The sequence below is a fragment of the Procambarus clarkii genome, chromosome 22 (assembly GCF_040958095.1).
Source record: "Procambarus clarkii isolate CNS0578487 chromosome 22, FALCON_Pclarkii_2.0, whole genome shotgun sequence".
NCBI lineage: Eukaryota > Metazoa > Arthropoda > Malacostraca > Decapoda > Cambaridae > Procambarus > Procambarus clarkii.
The window spans coordinates 12451998-12470032 of NC_091171.1; the positions used below are offsets into that span (position 1 = coordinate 12451998).

Genomic DNA, 18035 nt, shown 5'->3' on the forward strand with positions numbered 1-18035 from the left:
ATAGTTACTTTGAATTTGGACAAACCGGAAAATGTTTGACCAAACCCTTTGGTTTGTTTGTATTTGTGTTCCAAAGACAATCTAAACTAACCTAAGCTTCCTAAGCCTAATGCACGCTATCTGAGGCCTAATATAGTACATGTGTGTGCTATACTAGGCCTAGGAATATTTAAATTAGCTTTTTAGCTATTTTTCGGACTCTATAAAGTAAATAGTGCCAAATTCTACTATCTAATTGGTTAGTACAGAAATGTTTGTACTATGGTGCACATAGTACAAACATTGACTCTCATTGAGGTGAAGATAGTCTCCACCCGTCTTGCGCGTGACACACACACACACACACACACACACACACACACACACACACACACACACACACACACACACACACACACACACACACATACACACAAACAGCTTCTCAGGAATCTGTACACCTGTTGATTGACGGTTGAGAGGCGGGACCAAAGAGCCAGAGCTCAGCCCCTGCAAACACAACTAGGTGAGTACACACAAACAAACAATAGACGGGACACCACGAGCGTAGCTCTTATCCTGTAACTACACTTAGGTAATTAGGTAATTACCCACACATACATACACCACACAGCCACCGGGGCGCCGGTGGCTGTGTGGATAGCACGCTGCACACGTAATCCTGTAACCCGAGTTCGTTTCCCGGTGCCAGCGATAAACAATGGGCAGTTTCTTTCACCCTGATGCTCCTGTTACCTAAAAGTAAGTAGGTATCTTGGAGTTGGACAGCTGTTGCGGACTGCTTCGTGTGTGTGTGTGTGTGTGTTTGTGTGTTTGTGTGTGTGTGTGTGTGTGTGTGTGTGTGTGTGTGTGTGTGTGTGTGTGTGTGTGTGTGGAAAAAATAGTAGTTAGTAACAGTTGATTGATTGACAGTTGAGAGGCGTGCCGAAGGAGTAGAGCTCAACCCCCGCAAGCACAACTAGGTGAGTACACACACCTCTGCCCTCCAGCATGGTCTGGAGGCTCAGATGATTCTGGTGTGGTCACCTAATTCTTGTGTGGCCAAGTGGCAGCAAGTGTTAGTGTTGTGTGGTAATATAGTGACCGCTAATGTTTACACTCTCAACTCTCATTGTATCACTTCGTCGCCATTTAGCCCATATCAGGTTTAAATTTAATTTGCATATATTTTATGATTATGTAATTTCCAAGTGATAATTGTCCTTTGATATATTTATGGTGTTGGAGTTGGTAACTGTTGTATGTTTGAGGAGCTGATTAGTCGTACGTTGTTTTATATCTAACTGGGGCTTGAAATATTGTCATAAAATTTGTTATAGGGATCATTTTGTTTATTACTTGTAGCTTTATAAAGTGAGAAAGTGTCATTCATGTTCAAGCACATGCACTGGTCGGTAGAGCGTCGACCAAGCTGCTGACACGGTCGACGTTTCATCCGGGATGGTCGAGGTGTTTGAGCACTGTGTTCCCCCAAGTGAACCATTCTAGCAGAGTAATTTCCCCCAGACAATAACTTTACCTTCCCCACATTAACTTATGGCCATAATAAGCTTTTCTAAATATCATAAAAATAGAAGTTTATATCAATATTACACTGCAGCTCCAACCTTGAGAACACTTAGTAGCTGAAGATGCTAACATTGCTGAGTACTCACCTAGTTGTGCTTGTGGGGGTTGAACTCTGGCTCTTTGGTCCCGCCTCCCAACCGTCAATCAACAGGTGTACAGGTTTCTGAGCCTATTGGGCTCATATCATATCTACACTTGAAACTGTGTATGGAGTCAGCCTCCACCACATCACTTCCTAATGCATTCCATTTGTCAATTACTCTGACACTAAAAAAACTCTTTCTAATATCTCTGTGGCTCATTTGGGCACTCAGTTTCCACCTGTGTCCCCTAGTGCGTGTGCCCCTTGTGTTGGCTGTGTGTGTACTCTCAGGAAAGGAGACGAGAGAAGTATCAAATAATGTATACCTGGGAAATACTGGAGCACCAGGTCCCAAATCTACACAGTAAAATCATAACATACTGGAGTGAACGATAAGGAAGAAAATGGAGAATAGTCAGTGAAGAGTAGAGGTGGCACTGGTACAAGCAGAGAACACTGGATGAACATCAGACACCCACAGGTTGTTCAATATTCCAGCAAGTATAACAAATATTGTTAGAAGAACAGTGGACTAGTTCTTGCAGACAACCAGCAATTTTTTTCTTGAGGTACCGGATCAACCGGGCTGTAGTTGATACGCCGCCCAAAGCAACAGCCTGTTGGATCAAGCTCTCATAAGTCTGAGGGTAGCGTGAGTGTCGTAACACCTCGCAGCTTCCTCAGGAAGGAGATGAAGATCTAAGGTGAAAGCATCCCCGCGTTAGGCTAACATTCTTAACTTTCTTATAAAGTTGTATCATGTGAGTTAAATTCTTTTTCTGGAGTTTGAGATTAGTATGTAATGTGTATTTCCTCACTCCCTTCTGTTCCCAAGTGTGTACACACACACACACACACACACACACACACACACACACACACACACACACACACACACACACGCACACACACGCACACACAAGCACACACACGCACACACACGCACACACACGCACACACACGCACACACAGATCTGGGGGTATATACAAATAAAGAGAAAGATCTGGGAGTTGATATCACACCGAACTTGTCCCCAGAGGCCCACATCAAACTAATATCATCAGCGGCATATGCTAGACTGACCAACATAAGAACTGCCTTTAGAAACTTGTGTAAGGAATCGTTCAGGACCCTGTATACCACTTATGTAAGACCAATCCTGGAGTATGCAGCTCCAGCCTGGAGTCCATACCTAGTTAAACACAATACAAAGCTAGAGAAGATCCAGCGGAATGCCACCAGGCTCGTCCCGGAACTGAGAAGAATGAGCTACGAGGAAAGGCTAAAGGAGCTGAACCTCACATCCCTGGAAGACAAAAGAGTAAGGGGAGACATGATATCCACCTACAAAATTCTCAGGGGAATTGACAGGGTGGACAAAGACAAACTTCAGCACGGGTGGGACACGAACAAGGGGACACAGGTGGAAACTTAGTACCCAGATGAGCCACAGAGACGTTAGAAAGAACTTTTTCAGTGTCAGAGTAGTTAACAGATGGAATGCACTAGGCAGTGATGTGGTGGAGGCTGACTCCATACACAGTTTCAAATGTAGATATGATAGAGCCAAATAGGCTCAGGAATCTGTACACCAGTTGATTGACAGTTGAGAGACGGGACCAAAGAGCCAGAGCTCAACCCCCGCAAGCACAACTAGGTGATTACAATTAGGTGAGTACACACGGGGCTTCCCGGCTGAGTGGACAGCGCTCTGGGGTCGTTGTCCTAAAGGTCCGGGTTCGATTCTCGGCCCAGGCGGAAAGAAATGGGCAATTTCTTTCACCCTGGTACCCCTGTCCACCTAGCAGTAAATAGGTATTTGGGAGTTAAGAAGCTGCTACGGGCTGTTTACTGGGGATGTGTGTGTGTGTGTGTGTGTGTGTGTGTGTGTGTGTGTGTGTGTGTGTGTGTGTGTGTGTGTGTGTGTGTGTGTGTGAGATATATGTAGTAGACACAATAGAGGAAACATAAATTGGTTAGAAAGTCGGGGTCCAAGAGCTAATAGCTCCATTCTGCAGATACAAATAGTTAATATAAACAAATAGTAAATACTCACAGGCTAGCGCGCGCACGTGCGCCTTGGCACGGGAGGCTGTGTTGGTATGGGAGTGTGTGTTGGGGTATGGGAGGGTGTGTTGGGGGTATGGGAGGGTGTGTTGGGGGTATGGGAGGGTGTGTTGGGGTATGGGAGGCTGTGTTGGGGGTATGGGAGGGTGTGTTGGGGGTATGGGAGGGTGTGTTGGGGTATGGGAGGCTGTGTTGGGGGTATGGGAGGGTGTGTTTGGGGTATGGGAGGGTGTGTTGGGGGTATGGGAGGGTGTGTTGGGGTATGGGAGGGTGTGTTGGGGTATGGGAGGGTGTGTTGGGGGTATGGGAGGGTGTGTTGGGGTATGGGAGGGTGTGTTGGGGGTATGGGAGGGTGTGTTGGGGTATGGGAGGGTGTGTTGGGGGTATGGGAGGGTGTGTTGGGGGTATGGGAGGCTGTGTTGGGGGTATGGGAGGCTGTGTTGGGGGTATGGGAGGCTGTGTTGGGGGCTATGAGAGGCTGTGTTGGGGGCTATGAGAGGCTGTGTTGGGGGTATGAGAGGCTGTGTTGGGGGTATGGGAGGCTGTGTTGGGGGTATGGGAGGCTGTGTTGGGGGTATGAGAGGCTGTGTTGGGGGTATGAGAGGCTGTGTTGGGGGTATGGGAGGCTGTGTTGGGGGTATGGGAGGGTGTGTTGGGGGTATGGGAGGGTGTGTTGGGGGTATGGGAGGGTGTGTTGGGGGTATGGGAGGGTGTGTTGGGGTATGGGAGGCTGTGTTGGGGGTATGGGAGGCTGTGTTGGGGGTATGGGAGGCTGTGTTGGGGGCTATGAGAGGCTGTGTTGGGGGCTATGAGAGGCTGTGTTGGGGGTATGAGAGGCTGTGTTGGGGGTATGAGAGGCTGTGTTGGGGGTATGGGAGGCTGTGTTGGGGGTATGGGAGGCTGTGTTGGGGGCTATGAGAGGCTGTGTTGGGGGTATGAGAGGCTGTGTTGGGGGTATGAGAGGCTGTGTTGGGGGTATGAGAGGCTGTGTTGGGGGTATGAGAGGCTGTGTTGGGGGTATGAGAGGCTGTGTTGGGGGTATGAGAGGCTGTGTTGGGGGTATGGGAGGGTGTGTTGGGGGCTATGAGAGGCTGTGTTGGGGGTATGAGAGGCTGTGTTGGGGTATGGGAGGGTGTGTTGGGGGTATGAGAGGCTGTGTTGGGGTATGGGAGGGTGTGTTGGGGGTATGGGAGGCTGTGTTGGGGGCTATGAGAGGCTGTGTTGGGGGTATGAGAGGCTGTGTTGGGGGTATGGGAGGTTGTGTTGGGGGTATGGGAGGGTGTGTTGGGGTATGGGAGGGTGTGTTGGGGGTATGAGAGGCTGTGTTGGGGTATGGGAGGGTGTGTTGGGGTATGGGAGGGTGTGTTGGGGGTATGGGAGGCTGTGTTGGGGGCTATGAGAGGCTGTGTTGGGGGTATGGGAGGCTGTGTTGGGGGTATGGGAGGCTGTGTTGGGGGCTATGAGAGGCTGTGTTGGGGGTATGAGAGGCTGTGTTGGGGGTATGGGAGGCTGTGTTGGGGGTATGGGAGGCTGTGTTGGGGGTATGGGAGGGTGTGTTGGGGTATGGGAGGCTGTGTTGGGGGTATGGGAGGCTGTGTTGGGGGCTATGAGAGGCTGTGTTGGGGGTATGGGAGGCTGTGTTGGGGGTATGGGAGGCTGTGTTGGGGGTATGGGAGGGTGTGTTGGGGTATGGGAGGGTGTGTTGGGGGTATGAGAGGCTGTGTTGGGGTATGGGAGGGTGTGTTGGGGTATGGGAGGGTGTGTTGGGGGTATGGGAGGCTGTGTTGGGGGCTATGAGAGGCTGTGTTGGGGGTATGGGAGGCTGTGTTGGGGGTATGGGAGGCTATGAGAGGCTGTGTTGGGGGTATGAGAGGCTGTGTTGGGGGTATGGGAGGCTGTGTTGGGGGTTATGAGAGGCTGTGTTGGGGGTATGGGAGGCTGTGTTGGGGGTATGGGAGGCTGTGTTGGGGGCTATGAGAGGCTGTGTTGGGGGTATGGGAGGCTGTGTTGGGGGTATGGGAGGCTGTGTTGGGGGTATGGGAGGCTGTGTTGGGGGTATGGGAGGGTGTGTTGGGGGTATGGGAGGCTGTGTTGGGGGTATGGGAGGCTGTGTTGGGGGTATGGGAGGCTGTGTTGGGGGTATGGGAGGCTGTGTTGGGGGTATGGGAGGCTGTGTTGGGGGTATGGGAGGCTGTGTTGGGGGTATGGGAGGCTGTGTTGGGGGTATGGGAGGCTGTGTTGGGGGTATGGGAGGCTGTGTTGGGGGTATGGGAGGCTGTGTTGGGGGTATGGGAGGGTGTGTTGGGGGTATGGGAGGCTGTGTTGGGGGTATGAGAGGCTGTGTTGGGGTATGGGAGGGTGTGTTGCGGGTATGGGAGGCTGTGTTGGGGGCTATGAGAGGCTGTGTTGGGGGTATGGGAGGCTGTGTTGGGGGCTATGAGAGGCTGTGTTGGGGGTATGAGAGGCTGTGTTGGGGGTATGGGAGGCTGTGTTGGGGGTATGGGAGGCTGTGTTGGGGGTATGGGAGGCTGTGTTGGGGGTATGGGAGGCTGTGTTGGGGGTATGGGAGGCTGTGTTGGGGGTATGGGAGGCTGTGTTGGGGGGTATGGAAGGCTGTGTTGGGGGGTATGGGAGGCTGTGTTGGGGTATGGGAGGCTGTGTTGGGGGTATGGGAGGCTGTGTTGGGGGTATGGGAGGCTGTGTTGGGGGGTATGGGAGGGTGTGTTGGGGTATGGGAGGGTGTGTTGGGGGGTATGGGAGGCTGTGTTGGGGGTATGGGAGGGTGTGTTGGGGGGTATGGGAGGGTGTGTTGGGGGGTATGGGAGGGTGTGTTGGGGGTATGGGAGGGTGTGTTGGGGGGTATGGGAGGGTGTGTTGGGGGGTATGGGAGGGTGTGTTGGGGGTATGGGAGGCTGTGTTGGGGTATGGGAGGCTGTGTTGGGGGTATGGGAGGGTGTGTTGGGGGGTATGGGAGGGTGTGTTGGGGGTATGGGAGGGTGTGTTGGGGGGTATGGGAGGCTGTGTTGGGGGGTATGGGAGGGTGTGTTGGGGTATGGGAGGCTGTGTTGGGGTATTGGAGGGTGTGTTGGGGGTATGGGAGGGTGTGTTGGGGTATGGGAGGGTGTGTTGGGGGGTATGGGAGGGTGTGTTGGGGGGTATGGGAGGGTGTGTTGGGGGTATGGGAGGGTGTGTTGGGGGTATGGGAGGGTGTGTTGGGGGTATGGGAGGGTGTGTTGGGGGTATGGGAGGGTGTGTTGGGGGGTATGGGAGGCTGTGTTGGGGTATGGGAGGGTGTGTTGGGGGTATGGGAGGGTGTGTTGGGGGGTATGGGAGGGTGTGTTGGGGGTATGGGAGGGTGTGTTGGGGGGTATGGGAGGGTGTGTTGGGGGTATGGGAGGCTGTGTTGGGGGTATGGGAGGCTGTGTTGGGGGTATGGGAGGCTGTGTAAGCATGGGAGGCTGTGTTGATATTGTTGCACCAGCTAGAAAATATTCACTTAGATTTTGCTGCTCCAGAGTGAACCATCTGTAACACCGTAAAGGTGTTTAGTTTAGTGTTATTTAATATACATATAGTTCATGAGTCACAGACAAGATTTGAGAGGCGCCAGTGTGTCGACCTGAAAGTCACACCTCTACAGTGTTAATGACCACCAAGTGACCTGAGGTCAGATCATGCGAATTTCACGTAGCTTCTGCTAATCTTATAATTGTAGCCTGATAGCCTTCAAACATGCCGACGTTTAAGGAGTGGTTTGGTAGAGAGCCTCGGGCTATCTACTTGTGGGCGGAGTTAGCTACTAGGTTTCCCAATATATACTCGGAGAGCTGTAGATTCAGGAGGATAAGCAATAGGAGACCAGCCAGCAGAGCAGAGGAGAGGACAGCCGTCGAGATAGGCTGTCGGCCGGACGGGGGTGACGCTGCCTGACAACTGCAGACACCCCCCCCCCCTTCTTTATTCAACTTAGACTCAGTCCTCGGTGAGTGAACATTTAGGTGACTTGGTCGTGTTTACAAGTGTTGTGTGAGGATCAGGGGCAGTCAAGTTGTAGGGTTCTCGAATTCTTGGATAATGACTCACTTTGTATATTAATCTTGAACATTAATTAAGTTGAATTGCTTAAATTATGATACTTATCATGTGAAATGTAATTGATGAATTTACTGTTTAAATTCTTTAACTTTGTTTCCTAGAGTTTTTTGATAGTACATGATACAGATGGAACATACTAATAATGACCTCGTGATAACATCTTTGAGAATATTATGATAGACAAGTTCCATTCCTTGTCTTGTATGTAATGGTCTTGAATGGATGGTGGCAGCACGTTTCTACTTCTACTATCTACTCTTCTGCCTCTATCTACTTTTCTACTTCTACCTCTACCCCCACTCATCTCCGTATTCTCTCTCCTCTCCTCCGCTCTTTTCTAAACTCTCCCTTTCAACTGACGACCCTCCTCGCTCCTCCCACCTCTCTACCTCTCTCATCCCAAACCCTTACTAATTACTTCATTATCAATTTCTTCCCTTTCGGTTCTCTTATACGTTTGTGGCAGTGAAATGTGCTAGAGTTTCTAGAGCTACGGGTAGCTGATCAAGTTCCAATGCCTTGTAGTTGTAGCACCTAGGTAGTCAAATACCTAGGTTACAAGGTGTTGAACTGGAGAAGTTGCAGTAGGAACTCTGGTTGGGGAGCTCTAGAATAGTTAGCTAACTGTGGGCGGGATAACGACTAGAGAGAGCTGTTTCCCCCGGCCTCGTTAGTTAACTGGGGGGTGGAATAATGGACAAGAGAGCTATTTCCCCCACCTCCTGTTACACATAGATCGTCCATCAGCTACCATAAGACATCGTAGCCATGTTTAAGATCGTCCATCAGCTACCATAAGACATCGTAGCCATGTTTAAGATCGTCCACCAGCTATCATAAGACATCGTAGCCATGTTTAAGATCGTCCATCAGCTACCATAAGACATCGTAGCTATGTTTAAGATCGTCCACCTGCTATCATAAGACATCGTAGCCATGTTTAAGATCGTCCATCAGCTATCATAAGACATCGTAGCCATGTTTAAGATCGTCCACCAGCTACCATAAGACATCGTAGCCATGTTTAAGATCGTCCACCAGCTATCATAAGACACGATAGCAAAAAGCTGCTACAGGTGGACTAATTAAAGTTTGGCCAGAAGACGCAGGGACGCCGTCACTCTGGACTTTTATCAGACAAATGGGTCATCAAGAGTAAGCGATCGGTGAGGATAAATCAAACAGCCCCCTAATTAACTCCCCCCCCCCTTTCCTATCCCTCGTTATCTATCCCCTCCTACCCCTGTCCCCACTCCTACCGTCTACCACTACCCCTTCTCCCTCCCATGTCAGGATAACCCAGCAGTAATCAGCTCGTCAACGTTAAAATGATAACTCCTTGAAAGTTTAGGGTAGAGAGTACTGCTCTAGTAGTGATTTGAGGCGGTTTTGAAGTGTCGTCTTGTGTGTACTCACCTAGTTGTGCTTGCAGGGGTTGAGCTCTGGCTCTTTGGTCCCGCCTCTCAACTGTCAATCAACTGATGTACAGGTGTGTGTGTGTGTGTTTGTGTGTGTGTGTGTGTGTGAAAGATTTTGTGTAATGTGGAAATTTTATATTAAAATCTTAAAATGTCAATATTTAGTTTTGTAGGATTTTCCTCTTTAGTTTTTAACTTTTCTAATTAATGAATTTTCAGGCACATTATTTCACTTGATAAAACTCTTCAGTTTGGCTAAAAGTATAAAAACTGATTATACACCAAAAACAATTCGGGCGAATTTGAATTCACCAAGGAAATTTTTCGGCTGCAAAATACATATCTGTTGAATTTTTGGATTTGCATGTGTTAGGGGTGATGGAGGAGTGGGTGGAGGGGGGTGGGGTGGAGGGGGGGGGCTCTGTGATAAATGGGCGGATGTTCCCCGGTAAAACATTAGGCCTTTATATCCAATTGTCTGGGATAGGTGGCGCTGTGCGGAGACCTCCAGAGTTCTCCCAATTTACCAATCAGTTTTATAGTCAGACCTGTGCATGTGTTTATAGTCAGACCTGTGCATGTGTTTATAGTCAGACCTGTGCATGTGTTTATAGTCAGACCTGTGCATGTGTTTATAGTCAGGCGTCGACACACATGAGTCGTGACTATGAACATATGTTGAGGCATATATAAACACATGCCTCAGCATATGTTTATGACGGGGCCAGTATGAAGGGTTACATAAACACCTGCATGTTGATGGCGTCATCACTGCCGACCCGTACATCAACACCCCCCCCCCCCCCCCCCCTGGTGTGTGCTCAACCCGTCCGCCTTACACCCGTCAGCATATGTCGCATTTTTGACGTACACTTTACCTAAGGTCAAAAAAACGTCGTACTAGAAAATGGTTGGCGGCTCGCGAAATTGACATTTTTGTCCCGTTTTCTGTTTTTGGTCCTATGGAAGGTTAGGATAAGGGCACTTTAGCACGACAATTTCTTGACGTTGGGAGACCTTAGGAGACCGGGCTGGATTGCCTTTTATAACCTTTATCTGGCAGTCGACGATAAATGGCCAAGTTTCCGGATATCTCAATATTTTATTACGTGTTCACGCATAAATGGACCAACTTCCGGATATTTGAGCGCTTCTTAAAGGAGTTCACCGATAGATTGACCGGCTTCGGGATATCTGATTGACCGATAAACGGATCAACCTCCGGACATGTCAACATTTGGCTACGACTTTCAGCAGTAACTGGACCAGTTCCAGGAGAGCTATAACCTCTTGGTGAAGCTGGCGGTAAGGCTCGTCCACGCGGCTCCAAGACGCCTCTCCTGGCAACCCGGCCTCTTTAAAATATGGTCGCTTCGCCCGTATGCGCTAAGTCCAAAAATGGACGTAATTTGAAATGAAATCAGTTCACGAAAGTGATATACTGTCCCGTTTTCTGTTCGAGTCCTCTGGCTTACGCGGTTAGGTTAGGAGAGGAAACTTTCAATTAACGGTTTTCATGACGTTTTGAAACTTTTGGAGAACTTCCTGCCCTCCTAACCTAGCAGAGGACCCTTAACTTACTATCTTGGGAAAAAATCCATTATGTATTTTCAATTTTTTTTTTTTTTATTTTAAAATTACGTCCATTTTCGGTCATAGGGGCAAACGGTCAAATTCAGACGTAATATGTAAAAGGACAAGTTGCCCGAAATTTGATGTATTAAAATATGACAGTGAGGGCAGAGCGTCCGGTCCAGACAATATCATTATGTGAGGTTAAGTGACGAAGGTCACTACCTTGTTCCAGGCCATAAATGATCTGGTGTCAACCGTAATATTAACACGCAGAATACTCGCCCTGGAGAGACACGTGGAGGATGGGGAGAGGTGACAGAGAAGTTATGGGTGGAGAGACAGAGGGAGGGGGGAGGGAACAGAGAAAGGTTGGTGAACAGTAGGCTGGGGGTGAACACTGAGAAAGACTGGGCCTTGGGTGAAGACTGAGAAAGACTGGGCTGGTGGTGTACACTGAGAGAGACTGGGCTGGAGGTGAAGACTGAGAAAGACTGGGCTGGGGTGAAGACTGAGAAAGACTGGGCTGGGGGTGAAGACTGAGAAAGACTGGGCTGGGGGTGAAGGCTGAGAGAGACTGGTCTGGGGGTGAAGACAGAGAGACTGGGCTGGGGGTGAAGACTGAGAGAGACTGGGCTGGAGGTGAAGACTGAGAAAGACTGGGCTGGGGGTGAAGACTGAGAGAGACTGGGCTGGGGGGTGAAGACAGAGACTGGGCTGGGGGTGAAGACTGAGAGAGACTGGGCTGGAGGTGAACACTGAGAAAGACTGGGCTGGGGGTGAAGACTGAGAAAGACTGGGCTGGGGGTGAACACAGAGAGACTGGGCTGGGGGTGAACACTGAGAAAGACTGGGCTGGGGGTGAACACAGAGAGACTGGGCTGGTGGTGAACACTGAGAAAGACTGGGCTGGGGGTGAAGACTGAGAAAGACTGGGCTGGGGGTGAACACTGAGAAAGACTGGGCTGGGGGTGAAGACTGAGAAAGACTGGGCTGGGGGTGAACACAGAGAGACTGGGCTGGGGGTGAACACTGAGAAAGACTGGGCTGGGGGTGAACACAGAGAGACTGGGCTGGGGGTGAACACTGAGAAAGACTGGGCTGGGGGTGAAGACTGAGAGAGACTGGGCTGGGGGTGAAGACTGAGAGAGACTGGGCTGGGGGTGAAGACTGAGAGAGACTGGGCTGGGGGTGAAGACTGAGAGAGACTGGGCTGGGGGTGAAGACTGAGAGAGACTGGGCTGGGGTGAAGACTGAGAGAGACTGGGCTGGGGGTGAAGACTGAGAGACTGGGCTGGGGGTGAAGACTGAGAGACTGGGCTGGGGGTGAAGACTGAGAAAGACTGGGCTGGGGGTGAAGACTGAGAGACTGGGCTGGGGGTGAAGACTGAGAAAGACTGGGCTGGGGGTGAAGACTGAGAGACTGGGCTAGGGGTGAAGACTGAGAGACTGGGCTGGGGGTGAAGACTGAGAGAGACTGGGCTGGGGGTGAACACTTAGAAAGACTGGGCTGGTGGTGAAGACTGAGAGAGACTGGGCTGGGGGTGAACACTGAGAAAGACTGGGCTGGGGGTGAAGACTGAGAAAGACTGGGCTGGGGGTGAACACTGAGAAAGACTGGGCTGGTGGTGAAGACTGAGAGAGACTGGGCTGGGGGTGAAGACTGAGAGAGACTGGGCTGGGGGTGAAGACTGAGAGAGACTGGGCTGGGGGTGAAGACTGAGAAAGACTGGGCTGGGGGTGAAGACTGAGAAAGACTGGGCTGGGGGTAAAGACTGAGAGAGACTGGGCTGGTGGTGAAGACTGAGAGAGACTGGGCTGGGGGTGAAGACTGAGAGAGACTGGGCTGGGGGGTGAAGACTGAGAGAGACTGGGCTGGGGGTGAAGACTGAGAGAGACTGGGCTGGTGGTGAAGACTGAGAGAGACTGGGCTGGTGGTGAAGACTGAGAGAGACTGGGCTGGTGGTGAAGACTGAGAGAGACTGGGCTGGTGGTGAAGACTGAGAGAGACTGGGCTGGGGGGTGAAGACTGAGAGAGACTGGGCTGGGGGTGAAGACTGAGAGAGACTGGGCTGGGGGTGAAGACTGAGAGAGACTGGGCTGGGGGTGAAGACTGAGAAAGACTGGGCTGGGGGTGAAGACTGAGAAAGACTGGGCTGGGGGTGAACACTGAGAAAGACTGGGCTGGGGGTGAAGACTGAGAGACTGGGCTGGGGGTGAAGACTGAGAGACTGGGCTGGGGGTGAAGACTGAGAGACTGGGCTGGGGGTGAAGACTGAGAGACTGGGCTGGGGGTGAAGACTGAGAGACTGGGCTGGGGGTGAAGACTGAGAGAGACTGGGCTGGGGGTGAAGACTGAGAGAGACTGGGCTGGGGGTGAAGACTGAGAGAGACTGGGCTGGGGGTGAAGACTGAGAGAGACTGGGCTGGGGGTGAAGACTGAGAGAGACTGGGCTGGGGGTGAAGACTGAGAGAGACTGGGCTGGGGGTGAAGACTGAGAGAGACTGGGCTGGGGGTGAACACTGAGAAAGACTGGGCTGGGGGTGAACACTGAGAAAGACTGGGCTGGTGGTGAACACTGAGAAAGACTGGGCTGGGGGTGAAGACTGAGAAAGACTGGGCTGGGGGTGAAGACTGAGAAAGACTGGGCTGGGGGTGAACACTGAGAAAGACTGGGCTGGGGGTGAACACTGAGAAAGACTGGGCTGGGGGTGAACACTGAGAAAGACTGGGCTGGGGGTGAAGACTGAGAAAGACTGGGCTGGGGGTGAACACTGAGAGACTGGGCTGGGCTGGGCTGGGGGTGAAGACTGAGAAAGACTGGGCTGGGGGTGAACACTGAGAAAGACTGGGCTGGGGGTGAAGACTGAGAAAGACTGGGCTGGGGGTGAACACTGAGAAAGACTGGGCTGGGGGTGAAGACTGAGAAAGACTGGGCTGGGGGTGAACACTGAGAGACTGGGCTGGGCTGGGGGTGAAGACTGAGAAAGACTGGGCTGGGGGTGAACACTGAGGGAGACTGGGCTGGGGGTGAAGACTGAGGGAGACTGGGCTGGGGGTGAAGACTGAGAAAGACTGGGCTGGGGGTGAAGACTGAGAAAGACTGGGCTGGGGGTGAACACTGAGAAAGACTGGGCTGGGGGTGAACACTGAGAAAGACTATGGGCTGGGGGTGAAGACTGAGAGAGACTGGGCTGGGGGTGAACACTGAGAAAGACTGGGCTGGAGGTGAAGACTGAGAAAGACTGGGCTGGAGGTGAACACTGAGAAAGACTATGGGCTGGGGGTGAAGACTGAGAAAGACTGGGCTGGGGGTGAAGACTGAGAAAGACTGGGCTGGGGGTGAAGACTGAGAAAGACTGGGCTGGGGGTGAAGACTGAGAAAGACTGGGCTGGGGGGTGAAGACTGAGAAAGACTAGGCTGGGGGTGAACACTGAGAAAGACTGGGCTGGGGGTGAACACTGAGAAAGACTGGGCTGGAGGTGAAGACTGAGAAAGAGCCTTAAGCGATACATGGGAGGTGGTGAAGACTGGGGGTAAAGTTGTGGGGACGTTGTAGGAAGGTTATGCAGTTCTCTCCTCGTAAGAAACTGTTATCCACTAAACTTATGGACAGTTTTTGTTCAGTGAACTTCATAAATCTCTAGCTGGTGGGTAGTGGAAGAGTGAGTCTCACTAGGAGTGTTGCTCTTGTGTCTACTCCCCTAGTTGTGCTTGCGGGGGTGGAGCTCTGGCTCTTTGGTCCCGCCTCTCAACTGTCACTCAACTGGTGTACAGATTCCTGAGCCTACTGGGCTGTATCTAGACTACATTTAAAACTGTGTATGGAGTCAGCCTCCATCACATCATTTCCTAATGCATTCCATTTGTCAACCACTCTGACACTGAAAAAAATTCTTTCTAATGTCTCTGTGGCCCATTTGGGTACTAAGTTTCCACCTGTGTCTCCTTGTTTGTGTCCCACCCGTGCTGAAGAGTTTGTCTTTGTCAATTCCCCTGAGAATTTTGTAGGTAGTTATCATGTCTCCCCTTACTCTTCTGTTTTACAGGGATGTGAGGTTCAGTTCATCACTGAACCTCTCATGTTCAGTGAGGAGCCGTTAGCCTTTCCTCGTAGCTCATACCTCTCGGTTCCGGGACGAGTCTGGTGGCATACCTCTAAATCTGTTCTAACTTTGTCTTGTGTTTAACTAGGTATGGACTCCAGGGTAGAGCTGCATACTCCAGGATTGGTCTGACATAAGTGGTATACAAGGCCCTGAACGATTCCTTACACAAGTTTCTAAAGGCAGTTCTTATGTTGGCTTATGTCTGTCTATGTGTGTGTATTCACCTAGTTGTATTCACCTAGTTGTGTTCACCTAGTTGTGTTCACCTAGTTGTGTTCACCTAGTTGTGTTCACCTAGTTGTGTTCACCTAGTTGTGTTCACCTAGTTGTGTTCACCTAGTTGTGTTCACCTAGTTGTGTTCACCTAGTTGTATTCACCTAGTTGTGTTCACCTAGTTGTATTCACCTAGTTGTGTTTGCGGGGGTTGAGGTTTGCTCTTTCGGCCCGCCTCTCAACTGTCAATCAACTGTTTCTTAAACTTCTAACTTTTTTAACTAACTTTTTTTTTTTTACACATACCACCCCCCCCCCCCCCCAAGGTAGCAAGCAGCCCGTAACAGCTGGCTAACTCCCAGGTACCTATTTACTGCCAGGTAACAGGGGCATCAGGGTGAAAGAAACTTTGCCCATTTGTTTCTGCCTTGTCCGGGAATCGAACCCGGGCCACATAATTACGAGTCCTGCGCGCTGTCCAACTCAGCTACCAGACCCCTGTAGGGTGTGTGTTTGGGGAGGGGGGGGGAATAGTGTTTTTGATATCAATAGCCTTAATAGCATAGTGTTGCTAGTTGGTGTATTGACAGTGTTGCTAGTTGGTGTATTGACAGTGTTGCTAGTTGGTGTATTGACAGTGTTGCTAGTTGGTGTATTGACAGTGTTGCTAGTTGGTGTATTGACAGTGTTGCTAGTTGGTGTATTGACAGTGTTGCTAGTTGGTGTATTGACAGTGTTGCTAGTTGGTGTATTGACAGTGTTGCTAGTTGGTGTATTGACAGTGTTGCTAGTTGGTGTATTGACAGTGTTGCTAGTTGGTGTATTGACAGTGTTGCTAGTTGGTGTATTGACAGTGTTGCTAGTTGGTGTATTGACAGTGTTGCTAGTTGGTGTATTGACAGTGTTGCTAGTTGGTGTATTGACAGTGTTGCTAGTTGGTGTATTGACAGTGTTGCTAGTTGGTGTATTGACAGTGTTGCTAGTTGGTGTATTGACAGTGGTGCTAGTTGGTGTATTGACAGTGTTGCTAGTTGGTGTATTGACAGAGGTGCTAGTTGGTGTATTGACAGTGTTGCTAGTTGGTGTATTGACAGTGTTGCTAGTTGGTGTATTGACAGTGTTGCTAGTTGGTGTATTGACAGAGGTGCTAGTTGGTGTATTGACAGAGGTGCTAGTTGGTGTATTGACAGTGGTGCTAGTTGGTGTATTGACAGTGTTGCTAGTTGGTGTATTGACAGTGTTGCTAGTTGGTGTATTGACAGTGTTGCTAGTTGGTGTATTGACAGTGTTGCTAGTTGGTGTATTGACAGTGTTGCTAGTTGGTGTATTGACAGTGTTGCTAGTTGGTGTATTGACAGAGGTGCTAGTTGGTGTATTGACAGTGTTGCTAGTTGGTGTATTGACAGTGTTGCTAGTTGGTGTATTGACAGAGGTGCTAGTTGGTGTATTGACAGAGGTGCTAGTTGGTGTATTGACAGTGTTGCTAGTTGGTGTATTGACAGTGTTGCTAGTTGGTGTATATACTAGTGGAAGTGGAGTTATATGTGTCGGCAGTGATGGAGTTTTGTGAGGAATAAATCTACACATCAACGCTCGCTGTTGTTCTCGCGACAATGTCTGATTCAAACCTGCATATTCAGAGCCTATTTGGCTCTGCGTATAAAAATATAGATATATATATTGACACGAGGAAATTAATTCTTTTTGGTGCTCGCATGGGTTGCTCCCCCCCCCCCCCCCCTCGTTACCGTCACTGAATGACTGTGTGTTATGAGAAGAATTGTCACACAACACTCGTTTGTAACACGATAGTTAATATTACAAAAATCCTGGACTCTACCATGGAAGAAGCCAAACTTTTAAAACAAAAAAATACCATCTTTAAACATATAGAATAATGCCATCATTACCTTGCCGAGTCTAAGACTCACTTTCAACTGATATGGAACTTTATAAAGTCACCAAATTCTCTTCATAGTCAATGGTGTAGTGTCAGATTCTCCAGCACCTATACAGTATAATAACATAAAGCTACATATAGAAACAGTATATATGTACTGTACATATATTTTAATTGTTCACTTCATATTCTCCAGACACTGATAAAGTGTCTGGAGAATGGTACCAAACCCCAGACTACTGCATTTCTATCGTCACGGCACAACAGCTAAAATTTCTATCACCAAGTCCAATAAAAGAACTCCAGTGTTGCAAAACATAACAGGAAATGTAAATATCTCTAACATATGTACACAAAATTAAGTATTAAGGCTATAAAGTCTACCAGTCTCTTCAGCATAATAACTACATTACAACTTGACAGAATAGATTATATTGATGAAGTTGAGTGTCCTAAGTACCAAATTGGGGGCGTGTGTATCACACTTGGTGGCAAACTATGAGGGGGAAATTAGGTACTTTTTGGTTTTACCTTTGAATGAAGCACAGGTTGGACAATTTTTTAATTAATTAGGGAGAGAGTTCCATGGACCGGGCCCCACTTGCATGGAGTGTTTGCACAGATTCAGTCTGACTAGAAAGATTCAGTCTGACTAGAAAGATTCAGTCTGACTAGAAAGATTCAGTCTGACTAGAAAGATTCAGTCTGACTAGAAAGATTCAGTCTGACTAGAAATATATCAGAGAGATGTAAGTTTATTGTAGTGCTCATGGGTTCTCTTACATCAATCAAGGAAGAGTTTTTGATCAGGATTAGCATTTAGGTATAAGTTTAGTAGGTGTAAATGACGCAAGAGAATGTGTTTAGGGTGTGTGTATGATATACATGTTTAGGGATTTAGACAGAGGGAAGCCTAGATTACCAATTTAATAAGGATAACACTGGTAATAATAATAATATAAGCTATAACTCAAAACCTTTATTACTGAGGAATCTCAAGTAGGAC

The 18035-nt window shown here is 49.4% G+C and overlaps 1 protein-coding gene across 1 annotated transcript in view; it reads right to left on the reverse strand.

Moving 5' to 3' along the window:
* Positions 1-7211: 7211 nt before the first annotated feature.
* LOC138367398 (uncharacterized) overlaps positions 7212-18035 on the reverse strand; it is an 11753-nt gene continuing 929 nt past the window's right edge. Inside the window, exons 2-3 of the mRNA XM_069329040.1 lie at positions 15718-16757; positions 7212-7244 (exon numbers count right to left, since the gene is read on the reverse strand). Coding sequence (XP_069185141.1) covers positions 7212-7244; positions 15718-16757 — 1073 coding nt within the window. The remainder of the gene's footprint in view (positions 7245-15717; positions 16758-18035) is intronic.